This window comes from Sus scrofa, chromosome 12, assembly GCF_000003025.6.
Source record: "Sus scrofa isolate TJ Tabasco breed Duroc chromosome 12, Sscrofa11.1, whole genome shotgun sequence".
Lineage (NCBI taxonomy): Eukaryota > Metazoa > Chordata > Mammalia > Artiodactyla > Suidae > Sus > Sus scrofa.
In genome coordinates, this window is record NC_010454.4 from 50,618,890 (window position 1) to 50,644,701 (window position 25,812).

The window sequence follows — 25,812 nt, forward strand, 5'->3', positions numbered from 1 at the left end:
GAGAAACGGACGATGTGAATGTCCCAGCTCAAAGCCTGGAGGCGACTTCAGACCCCAGCACAGGGAGGGGGAATCCCAGAGAGAGCCCCGCACCTCACCAAGGTGAGGAAGCAAAGCCTGGCGCTCAGAGGTCAAGGCTAAGTACCAAGGAGGAAGGAGACTCCTAGAGAAAGGGCTCCAGATGTCTACAGAGGGGGCTCCTGGAGGACCGGACTAAGAATTGATGTGCTCTTGTGTGAGAGGCAACTACCCAAGGTAAGGGGAAGAACCGCCATACAAGAGAAGGCCAGACATTTCTGGGGCTCACACGGGAGTAGGAATAGTCCCTGTTTCCACCAGTCAGAATGGAGAGACCTCATAATACACCAAGCACGGGAGAGAGTCTTCAGATGGGTCATGCATTTCAACAAAATGAAAGGTCACCCAGGGGCTGGGAGAAAATATTTGCAAACCACATATCTGATAAGAGGTTAATATATTTAAAAAAGATAAGGAATAAATACAACAGCCAAAAAATCCCCCAATAATCCAGTTATAAAATGGGCAAAGGACCTGAATAGAAATTTTCCCAAAGAAGGCACACAAATGACCCATATGAAAAGATGCTTGACATCACTAATGATCAGAGAAATGCAAGTCAAATCCACAAAGAGTATCATCTCATACCTGTTAGGATGCCTTTTTTTTTTTTTTTTTTTGGTCGTTTTGCCTTTTTGCCTTTTCTAGGGCCGCTCCTGTGGCATATGGAGGTTCCCAGAGCTGTAGCCGCCGGCCAACCCGCAACCTCACAGTTTCTAGTCAGATTCGTTAACCACTGAGCCACGAAGGGAACTCCTAGGATGTCTATTATTAAAAAGACAAAACAGGCTTAATCTCTAGAATATACAAGCAACTTATACAACTCAACAGCAAAAAAGCCAATCAATCAATGGAAAAATGGGCAAAAGACCTGAATAGACATTTCTCCAAGGAAGATATACAGATGGCCAACAAACACATGAAAAAATGCTCAACATCGCTGATTATAAGAGAAATGCAAATCAAAACTACCATGAGATACCACCTCACACCAGTCAGAATGGCCATCATTAATAAATCCACAAATAACAAGTGCTGGAGGGGCTGTGGAGAAAAGGGAACCCTCCTGCACTGCTGGTGGGAATGTAAACTGGTACAGCCACTATGGAGAACAGTTTGGAGATACCTCAGAAATCTATACATAGAACTTCCATATGACCCTGCAATCCCACTCTTGGGCATCTATCCAGACAAAGCTCTACTTAAAAGAGACACATGCACCCGCATGTTCATTGCAGCCCTATTCACAATAGCCAGGACATGGAAACAATCCAAATGTCCATTGACAGATGATTGGATTCGGAAGATGTGGTATATATACACAGTGGAATACTACTCAGCCACAAAAAAGGATGACATTTGCAGCAAAATGGATGGAACTAGAGAATCTCATACTGAGTGAAATGAGCCAGAAAGACAAAGACAAATACCATATGATATCACTTATAACTGGAATCTAATATCCAGCACAAATGAACATCTCCTCAGAAAAGAAAATCATGGACTTGGAGAAGAGACTTGTGGTTGCCTGATGGGAGGGGGAGGGAGTGGGAGGGATCGGGAGCTTGGGCTTATCAGACACAACCTAGAATAGATTTATAAGGAGATCCTGCTGAATAGCATTGAGAACTATGTCTAGATACTCATGTCGCAACAGAAGAAAGGGTGGGGGAAAAAACTGTAACTGCAATGTATACATCTAAGGATGACCTGACCCCCTTGCTGTACAGTGGGAAAATAATAAAAAAAAAAAAAAGAAAAAATTTTAAATGGTATGAGAGAAAAATAAAGAGAGGAAAATACTGTTTTTCCAAAAAAATAAAAAAATAAAAAGACAAAACAGGAGTTCCCCTAGTGGCGCAGTGGAAACGAATCCGACTAGAAATCGTGAGGTTGCAGGTTTGATCCCTGACCTCGCTAAGTGGGTTAAGGATCTGGCATTGATGTGAGCTGTGGTGTAGGTCGCAGATGCGGCTCTGATCCTGCATTGCTGTGGCTCTGGTGTAGGCCGGCAGCAACAACCCTGATTAGACCCCTAGCCTGGGAACCTCCATATGTTGTGTGTACGGCCCTAAAAGGACAAAAAGACAAAAAACAAAAAAGCAAAAAAGACAAAAGAAAACTGGAGTTCGTACTGTGGTGCAGTGGAAATGAATCTGACTAGTATCCATGAGGGTGAGTTTGATCCCTGGCCTTACTCAGTGGGTTGGGAATCGGCATTGCCGTGAGCTGTAGTGGGGGTCACAGACGTGGCTCAGATTCCGTGTTGCTGTTGCTGTGGCTGAGATGTAGGCTGGCAGCTGCAGCTCCGATTTGATTCCTAGACTGGGAACTTGAGTATGCTGAAGGTACAGGCCTATATATGATCCAGCAGTTTCATTTCTGGGTATGTATCGGAAGGAAATATAGTCACTATCTCTAAGAGATAACTGTATTCCCATGTTCACTGGACCATTATTCACGATAGCAAGATATAAGAATGAACCTGGGTGTCTGTCAACAAATGAATGGATAAAGAAAATTACACACATACACACACACACACCGGAATATTATTCAGCCTTTAGAAAGCAGGAAATCCTGCCATTTGCAGACTCATGGATGAACCTGGAGGGCATTATGCTAAGTGAAATAAGCAGACAGAGGAAGAAGTACTGCATGATATCACTTACAGGTAGAAACCCCTTCCTCTCCAAAAAAAAGTCAAACTCATAGAAACAGAGAGTAGCATGGTGGCTGCCAGGGGCTAGAGATATGGGGAGAGTTGTTAAAAGGGTACAAATATTCAGCTGTAAGATGGACAAGTTCTGAGGAGCTAACATATCCCATGGTGACTGCAGTTGATAACACAGTATTGTGTCTTTATTCTCTTAGCAAGTTGCACGCTTTCTCCCACACAAACATAAAAGGCAGCTATGTGAGGTGATGGATGTGTTCATTGACTGGGAATCCTTTCTCAATGTCTCTGTATATCAGATAGTGTGGCATCCTTTAAACGTATTACAGTTAAATCCCCAACCAGTAACTGGTGGGGATGGGAATAAGGACCATGCCTTAGTAGTTGGGCTAGTTAGTCCCAGGATAAAGGTCGCCTGCAAAGCATAAAAAGAAGCCTGAGGAGTTCCCGCCATGGCAGAGGGGGTTAAGAATTTGACTGCTTGGTGGCTTGGGTCACAGGGGGGTGCGGGTTTGATGCCCAGCCCAGCCCAGTAGGTTAAAGGATCTGGTGTTGCTGCAGCTGCAGCTTGGATTCAATCCCTGGTACAGGATCTTCCATATGCTGCAGGTGTGACCATAACATTAAAGGAAGAAAAAAAAAAAAAAAAAAAAAGCAGCAGCCTGAAAGGATAATCTAAGTCACAAGTTAGTTACTTAACTGCCTGCCAGAACAAAATCCAACATTCTTTGAAGGAACACAGTGAAATACATAAAATTCAACAGCATATAATTCACAATATTCAGCCCCCCATTAGAAAATCACAAGACATGCAATGAAACAGAAAAATCTGACCCAAACCGAAGAGAAAAACCAATCACGATTAACACATGTAGAAATGACAGAGATAAGGGAATTAGTAGATAAGGTCTTTAAAACAGCTATTTGAAATCTTAAAAATATAGTCAAGGAAAATTTGGACATGATGAGGAGAAAAATAGAAAATATACAAAAGAGACCAAAATGGAACTTCTTAAGCTAATACACAATATTCAAAATGAAATATACACTGGATGGGATTATGGAGGATAAATGCAAGGAAATAAACAGAAGAAAATAATGAATACAAGAGCAGAATTTAATTGGGTAGAAAACAGAAAGAACAGTAAAGTCAATTATGCCAAAAATTAATTCAAAAGCTGATTGTTTGAAATAATCTATAAAATGGAGCAGGGCCCAGGGATGAGGGTAGGGGACTATAGGCAGATTGATTTAAAAAAAAAAAAAAAAAAAAAAGAAATGACAGACACAAACTATCAGCAATGAAAAAGAGGACATTTCTACAGATCCTACAGACATGAAATGTATAAACTTGTATAAACTCCTTAGATGAAATGTATAAACTCCTTGAAAGATACAAGGTATCAAATTTCACTCAAAAAGAATAGCTAAACCTTCCCCACAAAACCAAACAAACAAACAACCCCCGTGACACTCCAGGCACAAATAATTTCACTTATGAATACTATCAAACATTTAAGGAAGAAATGCTAAAATTTATGCACAAACTCTTCCAGAAACTAGTAGAGAAGGAAATACTTCCTAACCCATTCTATAAGGCCAATTCCTAGCCTGGTTTTTCCTGACATCAAAACCAGCTAAGAATATTATAACAAAATTATAGAACACTATCCTTTAGGCACCTATGGTTCAAAATCTGTAACAAAAATTAAGCACATCAAATTCAGTAATATATAACAAAATAAGGCATCATGGCCAGAAGGGGTTTATCCCAGGAATGCAGGCTGGTTTTAACATTTGAAAATTAATCAATATAATCTGAATTAACAATGCAAATAAGGACTACAGGATTATATATGTGTGTGCATATATATATTTTTTTTGGGGGGGGGTCTTTTGTTTTTTTTAGGGCCGCACCTGTGGCATATGGAGTTTCCCAGGCTAGGGGTCCAGTCACAGCTACTGCTGCTGGCCTGCACCACAACCACAGCAACACCAGATCCTTAGCCCAGGACTGAGGCCAGGGATTGAACCTGCATCCTCATGGATGCTAGTCAGGTTCGTTTCCACTGAGCTACGATGGGAACTACAGGATTATCTTAATAAATGCAGAAAGAGCATTTGACAAAAAATGCAGCATCCAGTAATGATTGAAAAAAAAGAAATCCTTAGCAAAATAGGAACAGAAAGGAACGTTCTCAACCTTACAAAGGGCAGCCAAGATAAACCTACAAAGAACATCATACTTTAACATAAAAGGCTGAATATTTCCTTTCTAAGATTAGGGGAGAAAACAAATTGGTTATGTTATCTCACCTCTTCTATTCACAATTGTGCTGGAAGCCTTAGCAAGTGCAATAAGGCAAGGGGTGGGGGGAAAGGCATACAGCTTGGATAAAAAAAAAGTGAAACTCGGAGCTCCCGCTGTGGCTCAGTGGTTAACGAATCCGACTAGGAACCATGAGGTTGCAGGTTTGATCCCTGGCTTTGCTCAGTAGGTTAAGGATCTCGAGTTGCCGTGAGCTGTGGTGTAGGTCACAGATGAGTCTAGGATCCAGCACTGCTGTGGCTGTGGTGTAGGCAGGCAGCTACAGCTCCAATTCGACCCCTAGCCTGGGAACCCCTGTATACTGCGGGTGTGGCCCTAAAAAGAAAAAAAAAAAAAAAAAACAACTTTGTGATCCTGGATTAGGCAAGAATTTCTTAGATAGGAAACTAAAGCAAGATGATAAATAGAACTTTATCAAAAATAAAAATTCTGGTCTTCAAAAGATGTCACTAAGAAAGTGAAAATGCAAGCCACTGACTGGGAGAAAACATTTGCAATACACGTATATTCGGTAAAAGATCTGTATCTAGAATGTACAAAAGATTCTTAAAATTCAATGAAAGATACCTTATTTTTTTTTAGTGGGTGAAAGATTTGAACAGACTAAATGTTCACTAAAGAAGATACATGACTGGATAATAAGCAAATAAAACGTTTAATATCATTAGACCTCAGTGAAATGCAAATTAAAGCCGCATGAGACAGAAGTGAGTTTGGGGCCAGCTGACTGTAAAGGAAGGTGCTGAGAGGCCGTGTGCAGAGCAAGTGGGACTTGATCTCAGCTAAAGGACAGTATTCTAGTTACTGAAATTTCAGCAAGTGGATCTTTGAAAGCCATGATCTTCTTTCAAAAGATTCTTCTTGTGTGAAAAATGAATTTTTGCCCAGTCACCCTCTTGAATTACAAAAAAAAATTTTCAGCTCAACCAAGATAAAACGAATTTTTCCACATTGAGAAACATCTAAGGCCTATTTGTCCCACTAAAATTATAAATGGAATTCAAAGCAAGGCAGCAGGTTCAGGCATATTCTATTTCTTCTGAGTTCAAACTGGATATTTTGAGGGGTAATGATGAGGTTATTGGATTTGAAGATATTTTTAATGACATCACAAAGCGAATTCATGGGAGGACCACACCTGATGGTGGAACATGAACTGGGTTTACTGTAATGCAGTGTGTTCTTCATAAAACCAGAGAGGCGGCATCTTGTTTATAGTCATCTATTCACTGTAATTTGATGTACACAACATTAAAAGTACTGCCACACTGAAAAAAAAAAAAAAAAAGCCCCACATAGGATACCACAATACCCACACCCCAGGGTGGCTAAAATTTTTTAAACTGACAATACTAAGTGTTGCCAAGGGTGTGGAGCAACTGGAAATTTCATTCACTGCTGGTGGGAATGCAAAATGGTGCAGTTGCTTTGGAAAATAATTTGATAGTTTTTTTTTTAATCAAGTTAACTATACACTTACCATATGACCCAGAGATCCCACTCTTAGGTATTTACTTAAGAAGAATCAAAGCATATATCTACACAAAGACTTGTACACAAATATTTATAGCAGCTCTATTCATAATGATTCATTGGAAACAACCCGATTCCGGCAATGAGTGAATAAATTGTAGTATTTAGATACAGTGAACACTAATCAGCAATAAAAAGAAAAAAACAGTAACGCATGCTGCAGCACGAATGTTTCTCAAAAGCTTTACGGTAAGTGAAAGAAGTCAAATATGAGTGAATAGATGCTGTATGATTCCATTTATAAGCTATAAAGCCTCAATACAGGATTCCCTCCGTGAAAGCAAACAGAAGGACAGAGCCCACACTGGTGACTGCTAAAGGCCCAAGGTAAGAGGTGAGGCAAAGGGCACAATGACCCTTTTTAGTCGAGGGAAATGTTCTTTATATCCTGATTGTGATGTTGGTAAATGGAGATATATAGTAAAATTGCTGAATTTTTACTTCATGTAAACTATACCTCGATGAACCTGACTTTTAAAATAGATGGCACGACAGAGTTTCTGCCCAGCAGTGGTTTTGATGGCAAGGGGAAGGCAATTTGCTGCACTGGAAACTGGTTCGCCTAAGATCTGTTGGGAGAAAAGATGACTGTTTCCCTGTGGACCAGACTTGAGCCACAGGAAAGGGCAAGACCAGCACAGAGCGGTAATAAAACCTGTCCAAGAGCGCCACCTGGAGGGAGGCTGAGGCTGAGCAGCAAGAAGCTGACGCCTAGTTGGAAGGTGAGCCGAGGAAAGAGGTCGGCTGCCAGTCAGACCAAGGGGAGACTTGTGGATGAGACACCTCGATCATGGCGTGCGCTAGAGGGTGGGGGAGAACTTACAGAAGAGCCCCACTAGATGAAGCGTCAGCTTTCCACACATGCCAAGCCCAGGGGGATTGTGTGACAGCTCACACAGTACTAGTCAGAGTAAGACTTTCTTGCCCCTTTCCTCTTCTCTCTCCTGCACTGCAGCTGTGGAGGAAGCAAAAGCAGCCCTTGAGCGAGCCAGGAAGAGGTCGGAAGGTGGGCGAGCAGTGGGAGTCAGGGGGAAACAGGCATTCATCACCCACACACACTCATACATACGTTTTCCCTGCTGCATGCTGTCTACCCTAGACAGATTGGGAGGTTGCAAGGGTGACGTTTTTAACCTCGGATAAACTTTAAGGGTTTTTTTTGGCCTGCACCTTTTTTGCATTTTTTATTGTGATAAAATATATATAACATAAAACTTACCATTTTAAAATGTGTGATTCAGGAGCTCCCATCGTGGCTCAGTGGTTAACAAATCCAACTAGGAACCACGAGGTTGCGGGTTCGATCCCTGGCCTTGCTCAGTGGGTTAAGGATCCGGTGTTGCCGTGAGCTGTGGTGTAGGTCACAGACGTACCTCAAATCCCGCATTGCTGTGCCTCTGGCGTAGGCCGGAGGCTACAGCTCCTATTAGACACCTAGCCTGGGAACCTCTATATGCTGAGGGAGCAGCCCTAGAAAAGGCAAAAAGACAAAAAATAAATAAATAAAATGTGTGATTCAGTGGCACCAAGTACACTTACATGGTTGTGCATCCACCCCCAGAAGCTTTTCATCACCCCCAGCTGAAACCCCATGCCTGCTAAGCAATAACTCCCCATGACCCTTGACTCCTCACCCTTGGCAAGCGCTTTTCTAACCTCCATCTCCATGAATTTGACCACTCTGTATGGTTTTCAAAATCGCAATTACCAACATGGTACTTTTATAAACTTGAAGTGACCCAGGAATTTTTGGCCAATGGAGAGTGTTCAGAAAAGACTTGGGCCTTCCCTGTATTCAATTCAGAAGACTGGCTATAACGGAAAAAATAAATCTTAAAAAAATTTAAAAATAAAGTTGCATCCAAAAAATTAAAAAAAAAAATTTTCAGAAGGGGAAATGATGAACCATCCCCACAGAACAAGTTTGAATGGAGATTAGGAGATAAAAATCAAGTTTCCTTTCGATGGCACCCTGTGTCTTCTATTTGATCAATTTCACACTACACAGATAGGGGGGTTATTTTTCTCATATGATAAGAAATTAAAAGACATACAGTCTATGGGAGAAGATATTTGCAAACAATATATCCAATGAAGGGTTGGGTCCAAGATATATAAAGAAGTCATACAACTCAATAGCAAAAAAAATATAAACAACCTGATTAAAAAATGGGCCGAGGACCGGAACAGATATTTTTCCAAGAAGACATACTGATGGCCAACCGACGCATGAAAAGATGCTCAACATCTCAGTCATCGGGGAGACATGCAAATCAAAACCACAATGAGATACCACCTCACACCTGTTAGAAAGGCTATTATAAAGACAAAAAACAAGTGTTGGTGAGGATGTGGTGGGAAGGTAACTTCTGTGCACTGTTGGTGGGAATGTAAATTGATGCAGCCACTGTGGAAAACAGATGTTCCTCAAAAAATTAAACATAGAACTACCATGTGATCCAGCAATTCCACTTTTGGGTATTTACCAGAAGAAAATGAAACACAAAGTCAAGAAGATGTACATTGTAAATCAACTATACTTCATAAGATAAATGAAAATAAAGATATATGCACCCCTACATTCGCTGCAGCATTATTTATAATAGCCAAGATATGGAGGCAACCTAAGTGTCCATCAATAGATGAATGAATGGATAAAGATTTGGTGTATATACAATGGAGTATTAGTCATAAAAAAGAATGAAATCTTGCCTCTTGCAGATACCTAGAGGGTATTATGCTAGGTGAAATAAGTCAGAGAAGGACAAATATGTTATTCCATGTATAATTTGGAAACTAAAAAACGAAACAAACAAAACAAAGCAGACTCATCGATAGAGAACAAATGGGTGATTGCCAGAGGGGAGAAGAGTAGGGAGGTGGGTGAAATAAGTGAGGAGGATTAAGAGAAAGAAATTCCCAGCCATAAAATAAATAATAGTTCATGGAGAGGTAATATAGGGAATATAGTCAATAACACTGAAACAACTCTATGTTCACATATGGTAACTAGACTTACGCGATCCTTTCATAACATAAAAAATATATCGAATCACTACGTTGTATACCTGAATGTGATATAATATTGTGTATAAATTATAAATCATTTTTTAGAGATAAAGCTATACAGGAGTTCCCATCGTGGCCCAGTGGTTAAGGAATCCAACTAGGAACCATGAGGTTTTGGGTTCAATCCCTGGCCTTGATCAGTGGGTTAAGGACCCAGTGTTGCCGTGAGCTGTGGTGTAGGTTGCAGACGCGGCCTGGATCCCGCATTACTGTGGCTCTGGCGTAGGCCAGCGGCTAGAGCTCCGATTAGACCCCTAGCCTGGGAACCTCCATATGCCACAGGAGAAGCCCTAGAAAAGGCAAAAAGACCAAAAAAAAAAAAAAGAAATAAAGCTATCCAGTTGGGCACTAATACAGCTGGTTGAAAAGTCTGCCAAGCCAAGGCTCCTCTTAGCTTCTTACCACCTCAACCTTGTGTAGCTCTTCCATTCCCATGGTCTGAGTCTAGAGTCCGAATTCCAGGTAGGAAGGAGGAGAAAGGCAAAAGTTTTTGGAAGAACGAGGGAAACTCTCAATCATTTTCTGTATTCTGTGGTTCAGGAGAGTGTCCTGGTTCACAAAACCTGCCCTAAAAGATCAAGAAGCCAGGAGCATGGCGATGTCTCTTGATAGGGTCAAATCGGTCCATGATTCTCATCTCCAAATACTGAAGTCACTCATACAGATGAAAAGACCTGAGGCCAATTATCTAACTGGCCGCGCTTAGGCCACATGTGTGCTTTGTCAAACAATCTTATGGGAGAATTGTGATTAAAAACAGGAGGGAGGAGTTCCCGTCGTGGCGCAGTGGTTAACGAATCCGACTAGGAACCATGAGGTCGCGGGTCGGTCCCTGCCTGCTCAGTGGGTTAACGATCCGGCGTGCCGTGAGCTGTGGTGTAGGTCGCAGACGCGGCTCGGATCCGCGTTGCTGTGGCTCTGGCGTAGGCTGGTGGCTACAGCTCCGATTCAACCCTAGCCTGGGAACTCCATATCGTGGAGCGCCAAAAAGCAACAACAGCAACAACAAACAAAAAAAAAAAAAAAAAAAAAAAAAAAAAAAAAAAAAAAACAGGAGGGAGGGCTCTGGCCCAAGCAGGCTGTCTGGGAACAGAGCCTCATCCACAGTCTCTCACAGCATGTCCCCCAGGGGACCCCAGGGAGCACCGTTTGAAAACCATTTATGGTATCTACCATCCTCACTGTACAGATGGGAAAACTGAGGCCTGGGAAGCAGCAGGGGTGTGCACCAGGTGATCTGGGCCAGGGGTGGCGGGGATCACAGGCTCCAACTCTTAGAAAGAGCTCTCCCATCCAGCAAGAGAGGTTTACAATTTGGAGTTCCTGCAGACAGCATGGTGAAAAGACCTTCTCCCCTAGGGCCTTCCTGGTTCTTGGGCTGTGGGCTGGTGGATGACCTGGGGGCCAGGGCCAGGCTGCCCACTGACTAGGCTCAGGCTTCTCTCTGGCCCCCACCTCCTAGCTGGATCTCACCAATTGCCTGATCTCTTGGCCCAAAGCTGGAGGCTCAGACAAAGACCCCCACCCTGACCGCTAGCTGATGAGGCCATTAGAAGCTTGTGGGCCCAAGAAGGCTGGTCTACGTGGATGACCACTCAGCTACTCCCTGGCCTAGGAGCCATGCAGATCCCAGACCTGGGGGGAGCGCTCTCTCCCAACCGGATGAGACCTCCCTTCATCCAGACACCTTAACGGGCCCAGCAGGTGAGCAGAATCCCGGTCAACGACAGGTGTTGCTTGGACCAGGCAACATCAGACAAAGGCCTTGACTGGGTAACAGAACTCCAGCCGACTCGGGGTGGAAGGGTCGTGGGCCCTCGGGCCGTTGCTCGTCGTTTCTACCAGACCTCGGTCTCAGAAATGGTAGAGTGACCACGTTCGGCCAGCAGGAAGTGCCCACCACCCTTTGGCTAGATTTATTGGCTGTTTATAGAAGGTCTGTGTATATAATATGAAAAAGCTGCTCTCAGCTTCCCAGCTTTTCAAAAGAAAACTTGCTATATCTAGGCCTTCTAGATGTAAAGAGTTTGCTACTAAGGATACTTAGAAAATCACCCATCTTGTAAAGGCCCCTTGGCTTGCTTGTTTTTTCAGAGCCACACCCGCGGCATCAGGAGGTTCCCAGGCTAGAGTCAAATAAGCTCACGGCAATGCCAGGTCCTTAACCCACGGATCGAGGCCAGGGATCGAAGCCACATTTCATGGTTACTAGTTGGGTTCGTTATTGCTGAGCCACAACGGGAACTTTCCCATTTGTTTTGGAGAAAAAAAAAAAAATAGGAAAGACATGTCTTCTGGAAATGACTTTTTGGTTTTTTTTTTGTCTTTTTGCTATTTCTTGGGCCGCCCCTGCGGCATATGGAGGTTCCCAGGCTAGGGGTCGAATCGGAGCCATAGCCACCGGCCTACGCCAGAGCCATAGCAACGCGGGATCCGAGCCGCGTCTGCAACCTACACCACAGCCCACGGCAACGCCGGATTGTTAACCCACTGAACAAGGGCAGGGACCGAACCTGCAACCTCATGGTTCCTAGTCGGATTCGTTAACCACTGCGTCACGACGGGAACTCCTGGAAATGACTTTTTGAAATGGAATCGTTAGACCATCTCTAGAGGCGACATCAGGAGTGACCCATGTCCACGTCTGTTCAGTGCGTTAGTGGACACAGAGTAGTAGACATGGAGGTGGAAGAAGCTCCTGTGCCAGACTGGTCATGTTTAGAAGACAGGTCCCTATTATAACCCCTGCTCTGTATGGGCATTTAATTCCTCACTACTGTATATATAGTTGACAGTACTAAGTACTCTTGTGAAATATCTAGTCTTTTGAGATGTTCTGAAGTGCCTGCTCTATGTCAAAAGGAGAGGTAGTAAACAAAAAGATACTTTATAAATACCTTTTAAGATTCATACAAAATAGTTTATTTGGAGGGGAATGGCCACACCACCTCACTGAACAGCACACACTGTGTCTGAGCGCTGGTTTGAGGTGGGGGGAAAAGAGTTCTGTTTGTAGGGAGGCAAGATTGGCCATTGTCTTTATGTCTGTGTGCCTTGTTTCGCTTTACTGCGTATATGTATGTATATAGAGTGGACAAACACGTCTTATGCTCTCAAGGGGCTTACACCACCTGAGCGTTTGAGATTTTCTGGGTGGGTGTAGCTGTGTCTAGATAGTGGGGTTTTTTTTCTTCTATTTTTTAAAATTAAAGTATAGCTGATTTACAATATTGTGTTAATTTCTGCTGTACAGCACTGACCCAGACACACGCACACACACACACACACACATACATATATACATTTTTTTTCTCATATTATCTTTCATCATAGTTTTTAAAATCTGCACTTTTACAAATGTAGAGCAATAGGAATCAGATTAATTTTCTAACCACAACCCAGGAAAGGCAGGCAATTTTCTCTCCCTGTGTGATATTGGCAATGAACTAAGATTCCGTGGCTTCCAGCTGCACATCAGATTTTCCGTAGGTCTTCTCTCTGGAATAGCTGTTTGGGCCAAGTATCTCTCCCAAGAAGAAGAATATTTTGTGTTTGGAAAAGATTGTTCCCATCAAGTTACCGTTGGTGATGGGGTTTTTGTTTTTCGTTTTTTTGAAATAATGACATCTGCCATCCTACAAACATCATAAAGATGGATTCATATCCATCTATTTTACTCAAAATACCTGGTTCTTAAGAGAGTTCCGTTTTACACAGCAGCACTTCTCAGCTACACTGAGTAAAGGAAATGTTTTCATTGATCCTCTCTTCTCAACAGTCTTGTGCTAAATGGAGTCCCAGGATAATTGACTCCAAATCTTCCTGCAGGGGGAGGCATCGTGTAGTAATTAAGAGAATGGCTGTGGCAATGGATTGGATTTGAGGCTTCCTTCCAGAGCTTCCTAAGTGTGTGATCGTGGGCAGGTTCCTCTTGCTAAGCCCGTTCCCTTATCTCTAAAAGAGGGATAACAGTTTCTACCTTCCGGAGAGCTACAGTGAGGATTAAATGAAACTGTAAATTAGTACCTAGCAGGTACTAAATACTCCCGCAGCGATCAGTTTATCTGTCTGGCAGACCCTGGGTGGGGAAAGGGAGGTGACCTGGATTCCTCCCATTTTATTGTCTCGGGGGTGGGGAGGGGAAGTCCTGGGTCAGTTATCAGGAAACTATTGCATTGGTTCTGCCATTAACAGGCTGTACGACTTGGGCAAGTGACCATCCCTCTTTTTGGAGTCTGTTCCCTCATTTATTAAACAAGATGAAAACCAATAGCTCTTGAACACTGGAGGGACAGGCTTCTGTATTTTTTTACATGTGTGAAGTCATTAATTCCTCACTATTAAGTATTATTTTTCCACGTACATGGAGAGCTGCTAACTCCTGGGACAGGAAATGCTTGCCCAAGGTCACACAGCAAGTGAGCGGCAGGTCAGGCCTCAGACCGGGGCAGCCTGACTCAGAAGCCCAGGCGCTTTGGGGCCCAGGAATGTGGCCATTCACACCAGGTTCAGTGTCGCACACGCCATCCCAGCACTATTTGTGTTTCAGGGACTTAGCAATACATGGTCCAGCTTCTCTCATTTGACAAACAGCAGAAATGAAGGCCTGGCCAGGACAAAGAACTCAGGGTCATACAAATGAGCGGCCTAAATGGCGGACCAGGAACCCAGGCCCCAGGGCCCTTCCAACCAGAGGGTTGGAGGTCCATCCCTGAATCTTTCCAAAAACAGAAAACTGCCCTTTCATTGTCAGTTTGCTTGGGGTAACAGCAAATCTACAACTCAGTTTGATCACAGCCCTACTTTCCTCCTGGGCTCGGAAATTTTCAGAGCTAACTTTGTGGCCAGGGCTTCGTCAGCTCCACTGACAGCTAAGAGGAGGCATCTGGGAGTCAGAACGCGTTTCCTGCTCATAAACACGAGACAGGATGAGCCAGGACGAGCCAGGTTGTCCTGGGTGCTTTTGCAAAGACCCTCATGCTCTTCGCGGACCCTCAGCCAGGCCAGCGGTATGGCAGCAGCCGCCCCCCACCCATTCCCCCGGCCCCAGACTCTTGCCCTGAGCTGGAGAACAGGCGTGCATAAGCTGTCACCCAGAGAGGACACAGGTCTGTGCTTCCACTGGCTACGGCGCTCCAAAGGCGTAATTGAAAAAGTGAATACCTGTTAACAGTCCACAGCTTCAGAAGCCTCGCATGCTCTTTCCCACTAGGACTCTCCTGGGCTTGATTCTGCTTCCATTCCTCCGGAACAGGAAAGCCTGTATGGTCGTTCTCTGGGTGGTCAGGGGAATCTTTGAGGGTTCTTGAGACCTTTTTTCGAGAGATCCACTAATAAATAGCAAGACCTTATGTGACTTTTTTTACCCTCCTTCTCTCTGGGGTTTTTCAGAGGCTCCAGGGCACGTGATGCTACAACAGCCCACAGAGGCCCGGATGAGAACCCAGCTGTCTGCTATTAGCAGACATGCTCGAGATTCGAACACCTGTAAAATGAATACACTTTTAACGAAAAAATGTTGATAAAAATATTACCTATGGGGAGTTCCCCTTGTGGCGCAGTGGAAACGAATCCGACTAGGAACCATGAGGTTGTAGGTTCAATCCCTGGCCTTGCTCAGTGGGTTAAGGATCCAACGTTGCTGCAAGCTGTGGTGTAGGTTGCAGAGGCGGCTCGGATCCCGCGTTGCTGTGGCTGTGGTATAGGCCAGCAGCTACAGCTCCATTTGGACCCCTAGCCCGGGAACCTCCCTATGCTGCAGGTGCGGTCCTAAAAAGACAAAAAACAAAAAACAACAACAAAAATATTACCTACGTAAACACGTTTTCTGTGAAAGAGTCCCCTACACTTAAGAGTCTGTGCTGGGGGACGAAAGGAAACCAACCAGAACTGGCCCACACTATGAATAAATCATTATACCAATCAATCAGTGGATCAATCTCCACATGGTCTGGGTTCCAGCTGAGGCTCCCCTTTCCCTTCGAGCAGGCAGCCTCCTCGCTGGTCCACAGGCACTAGGGGGCTCCCAAGGGCCCTTCTGGTTTCAGCAAACAAGGCACTTTGGGGTCTTCTTCCATCAGACCTGGGGAGCTCCCCGCTGACTGCAACCCAGCAGGACCCTAGGGGGCCTTCCCAGGACAGGACCCCACCCCACTCCCACCCATGTCCTCCGCCTGCCTCCTGTCTGTAGAAAAACTTGAGCCAAAGAATGAATTTAATCAGAGAAGTGAGAAAATGCAGAAACAAAGGAAAACAGTCAAAGACAAAATCGTAAGTTTAACCATTAAATAGAGTTAAGGACCGTTAGTTCTCCCTCAAGAGCGAGAGAGAATATTCTGAGCCATGTCTTTCGAGCTGTTTCACTGATACTGAAACCCCCCTCAAGGTGGAAGAAGTCACTTGCGTGATGACCAGCTGTGACATGAGTGGCTCCATCTTACACAATTCCAAGAACTGGCCCCACAGAAATGGAAACAAATCAATTGACACTGGAATTAAAGATTAACCGTATTTAAAACAATTAGGGAGTTCCCCCTGTGGTGCAAGGGAAACAAATCTGACTAGTAATCATGAGGTTTCGGGTTTGATCCCTGGCCTTGCTCAGTGGGTTAAGGATCCAGCATTGCCATGAACTGTGGTGTGGGCTGCAGACATGGCTCGGATCCTGCGTTGCTCTGGCTGTGGGGTAGGCCGGCAGCTGTAGCTCCAATTCGACCCCTAGCCTGGGAACTTCTATATGGCACAGGTGCGGCTCTAAAAAGCCAAAAAAAAGAAAAAAAAAATCAAGATGGGGCTGATCAGACCACTTCACGACCAATTTCAAGATGACTGACTGAGCGGACCATGCCGTTGTGCACACAGGGCACCCCCCCACCCGTGCACCCCTAAAAATCCCCTTTAAAAGCTCTTGCCCCTTCTTGATCGACAAGGGAGATGGTTCTTTGGGATATGAGACTACCTTCTCCCCAAGATTGCCAGCTACCTCGATAAAGCTGACTTTTCCTTTTACCCCACACTTGTCTCTCAGTATTGGGCTCTTGAGTGACAAGCAGCCAAACCTAAGTATGGTAACAAGATGGGGGGACCCTACACCCCTTGCCAATGCCAATCTTTTCTGAATGTTCATGAAACAGGATTCATACCACCCGACAGCACTGCAGGGACGTTCAGATGAGACAGCGCATGTGGAATGGCCGTGAAAATGGAAAAGGAGTGGATAAACATGAACTTTAACAAAGACCCAAAAAGCTAAGCATAAATATGGTACAAACACACTATATGGCATAAGCACACAAAAGAGGAGATAAAATCTGAAATGAGACACTTGTCAAAAGTATTCTGAGATTTTATTTATATTTATTGAAAAAAAAAACCCTATATGCAACTATATGCACAAAAATCTCAAAAGACCAGAAGCAATACATATCGATAGCCTGGGCTCAAGAATTTATCATTACTCCCCGTTTAAAACACACGAGATTTCCCCATGACTATAAAAACAACACGTGGGCACTGTAGAAAATTTGAGAAATAGAGCAAGACATAAAAAGGAAAAGAAAATCACCCATAATTCCACCACCCAGAGATAACAATTAATATTTCTGGTGTATCTCTTCTACACTTAAAAAAGCAACTGGGAATTCCCACTGAGGCTCAGCGGGTTAAGAACCTGACATAAGCGCAGGGAGGGTTCGGGTTTGAGTCCTGGTCTTGTTCAGTGGTTAAGGATCTGGCATTGCTGAAGCTTTGGCTTAGGTTGCAGATACAGCTGGGATCTGGCGTTGCTGTGGCTGTGGTGCAGGCCGGCAGCCTCAGCTCAGAATGGACCCCTAGCCCGGGAACTTCCATATGCCGCAGGTACAGCCGTAAAAAGAAAAAAAAAAAAAAGTATCTGTGGTTTTACTAAATGTAGTTTTGTGTCCTGCGTTTTTCACTTGGCACTGCCCTAGGAGCATCTCCCCAGGATGTTACAGATTCTTTGTGAATTTGAGTGTAGTGGCCACTTCTGGTTCAGCCCCACCGGAGGACTGAACGTTGGCAGGAGGCTAGACAGTACGCCGCCTAGACGGGAACAGAGGAGACACCAGGAGAGCAGATGCAGGTGATCTGAGTCCACAACATGGATTAATTATGGGCTGGTCTCCTCCAGCTCTGAGCAGGCTCCTGCTAAACATGGGGTTTTTCCTGCTTCATTTGAGGACATACTGGTGGATTTCATTCATCTGAGGTCAGGCCTGGGCCAGCGTCTGGTGTCAGGAGGCTCTGAGGTGAAGGTCAGCCAGGATAGAAAGTGTTTCTGAACTGACGCTGTCAGTGAGTGGAAAACTCAGCTCTATCTGCTCCCTGGCTAATTACACCTTTTAGCGAGCGAGGTCAGCCAGAGTCAGGGTCCCCGCGTAAGATGCTGCTGCTCCGAGCGGCTTTGGGCTTTCAGCTCTGCGGCTGAGTGAGGGTCAAAAAACAAAACTAAATGACAAAGAGAGAAACCACCCCTGGAGAGCTGGGAAAGACAGCACTTTAAAGTCAGTCGGGATCTCCACATGACCAGTGTCCCAGTAGAAGCTGGGGTGCCATGTTGGTGTGAAACTGGCAACAAGGAGAGAGAGAAGAAAAAGGGGTGAGGGTAGGGGGTGCCCCAGGGGTCGTTCTCTGAGGACTGGATTGTCACCTTCAGAGTGCTCCTGGCTCTCTTCCTCCAGAGAGCGGGAGGGCGCTTGTCACATCATGGGGTAAGCGATGACAAAATAGTTGAGCTCTGAGTCGATCATCTTTCTGTACTTCCTGTAAATTTCCCGCAGTGTTCTGTCCTCTTCATTCGTCTCATATCTGTTTGTGTAAATTCTCACCTGTGCCGATAGAGACAGACAGACAGACAGACAGACACACACACACACACACACACAGTGACCCTATCACCCAGGCACTGAAGATAATCCAGATGATGTCCACATACAACGGTTGGCAAAATTAAGAAAAGCCCAAACCCAACTGCTAAGGGTGAAAACTCCAGATTCCTGTCCATGAAGTTGTTCATTTCCAGTGAATAAACTTGTGAGATGTCCCCCCGCCCCCCGCGCCCCCGCCGATGACCTGCCTCATCCCTGACCTTCATCTCAAGCTGAAGCATGGTGGCTGCACGCCTGCCGCCCTGGGGCCCCACCGCCCTTGCCCGATCCCCGAGGAACTGCCCCCCCGGGGGGGGCTCTTACCTTGAGTGTGCGCAGGGCACACTGGCCTTCTTCCTGACTCTTCAGGATCCTCTCCACAAACTTAACATCAAGGAAGGCCCAGATTTTGAAGTAAAACAGCTTCCTGCAGGACAAGATGAGGAGGTGCAGCTCCTCGTCCAGAGACTCATGGTTGTTGTTAAACTCGAAAGTCAGTTTCTAGGAAAGCACCAGAGGGAAGACGGGTGTGGGCAAAGATGCCAGAACTGGCCGCACCTTTTCATAACACTGTCACCACCCGGCTTCAGCCTGGGGGCCGTGGTGTTTGAAGGGCTAACCGGACCCGCAATTGTTGGAGGAAAGGACTTGGGAGTGAAGGTGAGTTCCTTGCAAACGTGGAGTCTGGAGGCAGTGTATCTAGAGTCCGGAGGCCAAGGTGCTGTGGTGGACTAGCCGGGTGACCGCCGGCAGCCCCCGGAACTCCAGGTTCTCTGCAGCACCATAGGCAGTGATGACGTCTGCCTGCCCGTGTGGGTATCAATGAGCTCTGAGCACTCTGGAACCCCTCACTGTTAGCTGTGGTATTTAGACCTCTGAGCATCAATCTCACAGGTCCTCTCGAGGGACAAAATGATCCCAATTTTGGGAGTTCCCGTTGTGGCTCAGTGGTTAATGAATCCGACTAGGAACCATGAGGTTGCGGGTTCGATTCCTGGCCTTGCTCAGTGGGTTAAGGATCTGGCATTGCCATGAGCTGTGGTGTGGGTCACAGACACGGCTCGGATCCCACGTTGCTGTGGCTCTGGTGTAGGCCAGTGGCTACAGCTCCAGTTCGACCCCTAGCCTGGGAACCTCCACATGCCGCGGGAGTGGTCCAAGAAATGGCAAAAAGACAAAAAAAGAAAAAAAAAAAATCCCAATTTTATAGGTGGGGAGCTGCCAGATTATAGAACAGCCTACAGCTCTGAGCTCATCACTAACTTGGGTCAAATGTGGCTTTCTGCCTGGTTCAGAGTCATACCGAGTCCTGTGTGGGCAGACTGCTGTGACCAGGTGGGCGGGTAGAAGAGGTGCTTACCTGTAGAGGCACCTTCATGCTGGGACCTCACGGCCCTGAACCAGGGGCACGGGAGCTTTCCTTGGCTGATAGCCAGCCAGGAATTGGTTCTACACATAGGAAGTGAGCAGCAGCTTTTGTCCTCTGCTGTGGTCTTACAGGATAGGGGAGAGGCTTAGTCTGGAGACATTTCCCAAAACCTCAACTTGAGAGTGGGTGAGACTGCATGAGCCTAGCCAAGAGCAGGCGGCGGTGACCTGAGCGGCAGCCACGCATCACAAGTCCCCAGGCCCTCAGGCCACACCTACCTGCAGAGTGTGCCGGAAGGTGGGCAGGAGCTCCGTCAGGGTGGGCCTCATGGACCAATCTGGGTCGCTGAAATAGCAGCTTCTCAGACTGATGCTCCTGACCGGAATCTCCTGCAGGAGGATTCGGGCCAAGCGCTCGTACTTCATGACTCGTTCGAAGAAGAAGTTGACCTTCAGGTTGGTGGCGTGCCTGGCCAGCTTGGCCCAGGACATGCCCCAGATGACCTGCCCGTGGGGGTCATGAACGTGGCACTTGATGTTCATGGTCCAGAGGGTGCTGGCATTGTTCTCACACAAGTTCTCCAGCAGCTCGTCGGAGATGCAGTTGTAGTTGAGGGTCAAGGACGCCAGGCTGCGGAACGTGGCCATGGTCTTGTTGAACTGGGGGCTGCTGTAGACGGCGAGGTGGTGGCTGAAGTAGTCCTCGATGTTGAGCTCCGACACCACGCTCTCGTTCCTTAAGTAGCTCAGGGAGTTGAGGACGTGGCAGCCCTGCTCCACGGTGAGCCTGGCCCCTTTCAGGTTGAGATAATCCAGGTGTTTGCCCATTTTCTTCAAGAAGAAGCTCAAGCTTTTCATGAATGAGCTCCGGATGCTGTTCCTCCAGACCAGGCGGTCCAGTTCCAGGTGCTGGATGGACAGAGATCTGAGACGGTTGTTACTCTTGCCCAGACACGAGAGAAGGCCTCGCATGGTGACCTGGAACTTCTTGGTCAGGACAGCATTGTAAGGATTCAGGAATTTGATCTCCAGGTGCTCCAGATAACGACCAAATTTCTTGACATACCAAAGAGCCGACTCGAATTCAGACGCGTGTACCCTGGAAGGTCTTCCACTGAACGTGATGGTCCTGTATCGCCAGAGGTCAGCTGAATACATTATCTGGTTCCATTTTCTGCAGACGAGGGCCGCCCTGGACCTGTCCCTGTCTCCTAGCCACCAGAAAACACGACGCAGACACACATCAGGCAGAGTGGCCCAGCAGCTCTGGTCTTGAGGCTGCAGCAGTTGGCCTTCTTCGTCCATTATGGAACCGGGATGTCCACAGCAGCTGCGTGGTAGGTGGGGCTTCCAAAAATGAGGAAAGAAAAGCAATCACTTGTTTTCTGTAGGGAGTAAAAAGGAAGAACCATTACCTGCCAAACACATATTAAACCCAATGGAATGAGCTTGCTCCATGGCCCATGTGTAGGTTCTATGCTGCTGCAGGGGGTGCAACGATAAATCCACCATATGGTGCACACCTGCAAGGATTCACAGCCCAGCAGGGGTCTGTCAGGAACACAGGTCAGGACTCAGTTACAACACGGTGGGCGAAGTGGAAAGGGTCAGGCATATTCATGGCGCAGGGCGGCACAAACGGAATAATTGGTTCTGTCTGGGTAAGGAGGAAGTAGAAAGGGCTGCCTGGAAGAGGGGGCATCTGAGTTAGGTTTTGCAGGGTGAGAGGGATTTGCAAGGGAGACAGGTTGGTGATGGTGGAACTGATATGTTCTGATCAGAGAGAACAAGATGGGCAAAACCGCGGAACTTCGAGCATACGTGATACGTCACATTCAGAGAACAAAACCTTGTTTGGAGCTTAACCTGTAAGGGGCAGGGAGTGATGGAACTGGAGCTGGAGCAGTGGAAGGTGCTGGTTCAAGGGCATCATTTAAGATGCCCTGAATGTGATAAAGGCTGTGTCCTAGGGGCCAGGGATTCCCACTGTCCTCTCTCCCCAAGACTTTGGAATTCTGACACCTCTGGAGGAGAATCACCATGTTGAACCAGACTACTGATGGCTGTGTTTATGTTCAAAAGGTACAGCAGCGGAGCAGGGGTGGAGAACTTCAGTGGAGGTCAGGGCAGGTTGAAGGATCACATGTCCAGAGGTGATGTGGTCAGCCTTGAGGTAAAGAAAAGGTCCTCTGGGGGAGTGGAGGAAGGATGGTCTGGAGCAAAGTCCAGGCTTGAAGCCTGGAACCAGGGGCGCAACAGGAGGTGTGAGTTCTTTGGTGGACATGATTCGGTCACTGGTGAACACAGAACTGGGAGGACTAGAAGGTTTCTGACTTGGCTGTTGAAATGCAGGTGGAACCCACAGCCAGGCTTGGGAGTCCCAGGGGAGGGCTGGGCTAAGACCCCACTGGATACAGAGCCCTCGGTCAGACTCTTCACAGCCATCTGCGGTAATCTTCATGGCTTTGTCTTCAGTGTTTTCCCTGCCTGAGAACTCCCCTTCTTTTCTTTACCTCTCCCCAACCCCCATTTTTTAAGGTTTGAGCCCTACCTAACTAATCAAACAATATATACACAATAATAAAATAAAATAATGAAAGCCATAAAACTTTTACTGGCTTCTTTACCAAGTAACCCAAGATTATTCATCATGACTCATAAAAACTCGGCTAGAAGAGATCTGAGAATTGATCTTTAAAAAAAAAAAACCAAACCAACCAGATGGAAGCTAGGCACAGAGAGGTGGAGAGGCTTGCCTGTGGTCACACAGCAAGTTAGTACAGGGCCCAGGCTAGACGTGGGCTTTCTTTTCTTTTCTTTTTCTTTTTTTTTTTTTTTTTTTTTGCTTTTTAGGGCCACACCCTAGGCATATGGAGATTCCCAGGCTAGGGGTCGAATGAGAGCTACAGCTGCCATCCTACACCACAGCCACAGCAACGCCAGATCCAAGTTGCATCTGCAACCTACACCACAGCTCATGGCAACGCCGGATCCTTAACTCACTGAGCAAGGGCAGGGACCAAACCCGCAACCTCATAGTTCCTAGTCAGATTCGTTTCCACTGCACCACGATGGGTACTCCTGGACCTGGGCTTTCTTACTCTTTCTCTTGTACTTTTTTCCTACCTCCACTTTCCAGGCCTTGGGTGCAGAGGGACAAGTTAATCTTATTTTTCAGTTCAGGACAGACATTTGTCTGTGCAAGACCTTTGATTTTATTTACTCATTCATTCCCTTTTGACGCTATGTCCTATTCCATTGCTCCCCACCACAGGCAACTTTCCATTGTGTTTGACATGCTTCTCATTGCTGGTGTGCGTGCACTTGCCAAATGTGCGTTCACCGTCTGCAGCATCGTGTTTCTGCATATGCCTCACACTGCATCTGTCGTCTGAGTGGACCCTGCAGTGGGTCCTCACCTTCTTCCTATCCGCTCCCCCTGGGATGGACCCCCAGGCCTCTTTCGGCTCCTCTCCCTGCCTTGACACCACAGTGGCAGTTAGTGTCCTCAAGTGAGCTCCTGTAGGGACTTACTTTTGGGTCCTCCCTATGCCTTTTCCTCACTACCCTGTCCTTACCTACTGAACAGTTTGGCTCCGGCCTCCAGCTGGCTCCCCATCTTCCAACCAGACTTCCACACGGGGCTCCCACAGGGCTCTTGTGGGTTCAGCCTGCCCCCCTCTCTGTCCCCTCTCTCAGTGTCCATCTTAGTGTATAATCGGTGTCTAAGCCTTCCTCTCTGGCGAAAGCCACACACTCCTTGAGACTAGAAGCAGCCTCATTCTTTAGAGGAGGCAATTAAACATTTAACAAACAAAGATAAATAAGGCTGTGTCTTCATTCACATATACACAGGGGACTCCACAGCGCTTAGCCCGGAGCAAGGCCCCGAAGAGGTGCCCAAGAAAGGCGAAATCTGCTTGAAAGCTGACTGAAGCCCTTTGCCCCAGCAAGGTCACAGGTCAGAAGACTTATCAGACACTTTAAGCCATTGGGTGGGGTTGGAAGAACATCTTCGGTGGGCTGAGAAAGGTGTTGCAAGTCCTCCAAAGGTCACATCATTATCCGGAACCTCCCCTCTCCCCCAGGAAGCAGTGTAGTTTAGTAGGTGAGGTCCTGGTTCCATCAGCTTCCATATGTGACCTTGGACAAATTAATTAATTTCAGTGTCTCAGTTTCCACATTTGTAAATGGGAGTAATGACAGTACCTTTCTCCTAGTGTTGGGGGAATTAAGTGGGCTGATGTATGGAAAGCTCGAGAACAGTGTCCGGCACACAGTAAATTTTTTTTTTTTTTTTTATCTTTTTGCCTTTTCTAGGGCCGCACGTGCGACATATGGAGGTTCCCAGGCTAGGGGTCGAATCAGAGCTGTAGACGCCGGCCTACACCAGAGCCACAGCAACGCAGGATCTGAGCCGCGTCTGCGACCTACACCACAGCTCACGGCAACGCCAGGTCCTTAACACACTGAGCAAGGCCAGGGATCGAACCGGCAACCTCATGGTTCCTAGTCGGATTCGTTAACCACTGAGCCACGACGGGAACTCCGGCACATAGTAAATGTTATGCGAGTGTTTGGTGCCATCAGAGAGTGGTGCCAAGGTGCTTCTGTAACATCCCTGTGTGGAAGGAACAGATGCACCCATTTCACAAATGGGGGAACAGAGGTGTTGGAGGTTAGAAAAGTGGCCTCATGGGACGGCGTGGGGAGGCAGAATTCGAACCTAGCTTAAGGAAGCTCGATCCGAGGCTGGGTTCACCACGTCACACAGCTACCAACCCTGGAAGGAAACCTGGATGTCTGATCACCCGGGGAGAGGAAGCGGCGGGGAAGATGCCTAGAGGAGGCGGGTGAGGAGGGCAGTCCACCCCTTCCCGCACGGACCTCGGACCTCGGGGAGGCCCCTCTCAGGGTGGCCAACCCACGCTGCCACCCCGGCGCCCCGCACGCCCGCCCAGCGCCTCGGAGCCCTTGCCGCCGGTTACCCGCTCTTTGCGCCCCGCTGCTCCGGCTGCAGGGACCTCGAGCGCCGGCCTGCTCCCACCGCGCCGCCGCCTCTGCAACGCCGCCAACGCCGCCTGCCCCCGTCCTCGCCCGGCCCCTCCCGAGGCCAAAGACGGAGTGACCTGCCGCTTTTGTGACGCGCCGCCAGCCACGGGGCTCTGCTCATCCTCACGGCCGCGGGGCCCAAACCTGCGGGTGCCAGCTAAGGAGATCGTGCTCACAGGGGGCAAGGCAGGTCTCCGCGTAGACTACTCCGGAAGGCGCCCTGGCCTGGACCAAGAGACAGAGGATCGGCCCCACGCCCCCTGCCCGTCCCTCCTCACGCGAGGAAGAGGTTCTGCCCTGGACGCTGGGCTCTGGCCCGCTCAGTCACTGCCTATCCTGTCCTGCCCCAGACCTGGGGTCCTGCCCCAGACCTGGGGTCCTGCCCAGTCCTGGGGACCAAACATGTAGGTTTCTCTTTGGGAAACCACTGCTGAGAGCTCTGCCACGCTTCTACCACCACGACCCCTCCTTAGAGGCCCCCCACCCCCTGCAAAGGGAAAGCCTTAAGCAAACCTGACTTAGCCTAAGGGACAAAGCCTGAGAAATGACCCACCTTTCCAGTTTCAGAAGAGTGGAGCGCACTTAACCATCCATTATTCTGGGCCCTTCCCTCCCTGGTAGAGGCTGTTGCCCACAAGCCAGACAGAAAGGTAGGGGTGTGCCCTTTTGCCAAGAGGTGGGCTGCATTTCTAAGGTGTCTCCCAGCTACTCTCCCTGCCAGCAGCTTTCACTGGCACCTATCAGGGCTTCACCTGCCACCCAGCCTCTTTTTCTCTCTTCCTCCCTTGCTTCTTTTCTGCCGCTCCCCGTTCCTTGTGTAC

The 25,812-nt window shown here is 47.1% G+C and overlaps 1 protein-coding gene and 1 pseudogene across 4 annotated transcripts in view; one reads left to right on the forward strand and one right to left on the reverse strand.

Moving 5' to 3' along the window:
* LOC100523921 lies at nt 19-7,570 on the forward strand (annotated as a pseudogene).
* FBXO39 (F-box protein 39) overlaps nt 17,026-25,812 on the reverse strand; it is an 87,927-nt gene continuing 79,140 nt past the window's right edge. Inside the window, exons 1-4 of one of the 4 annotated variants that reach the window (XM_005669139.3) lie at nt 24,928-25,750; nt 20,219-21,286; nt 18,896-19,072; nt 17,026-18,532 (exon numbers count right to left, since the gene is read on the reverse strand). In XM_005669139.3, the coding sequence (XP_005669196.1) occupies nt 18,404-18,532; nt 18,896-19,072; nt 20,219-21,244 (1,332 nt within the window). In that variant the 5' untranslated portion in view covers nt 21,245-21,286; nt 24,928-25,750 and the 3' untranslated portion in view covers nt 17,026-18,403. Of the gene's footprint in view, nt 18,533-18,895; nt 19,073-20,218; nt 21,325-24,927; nt 25,751-25,812 lie in introns of those variants that run through there. The other 3 variants (XM_005669140.3, XM_013981237.2, XM_021067713.1) reach the window with 3 other exon arrangements.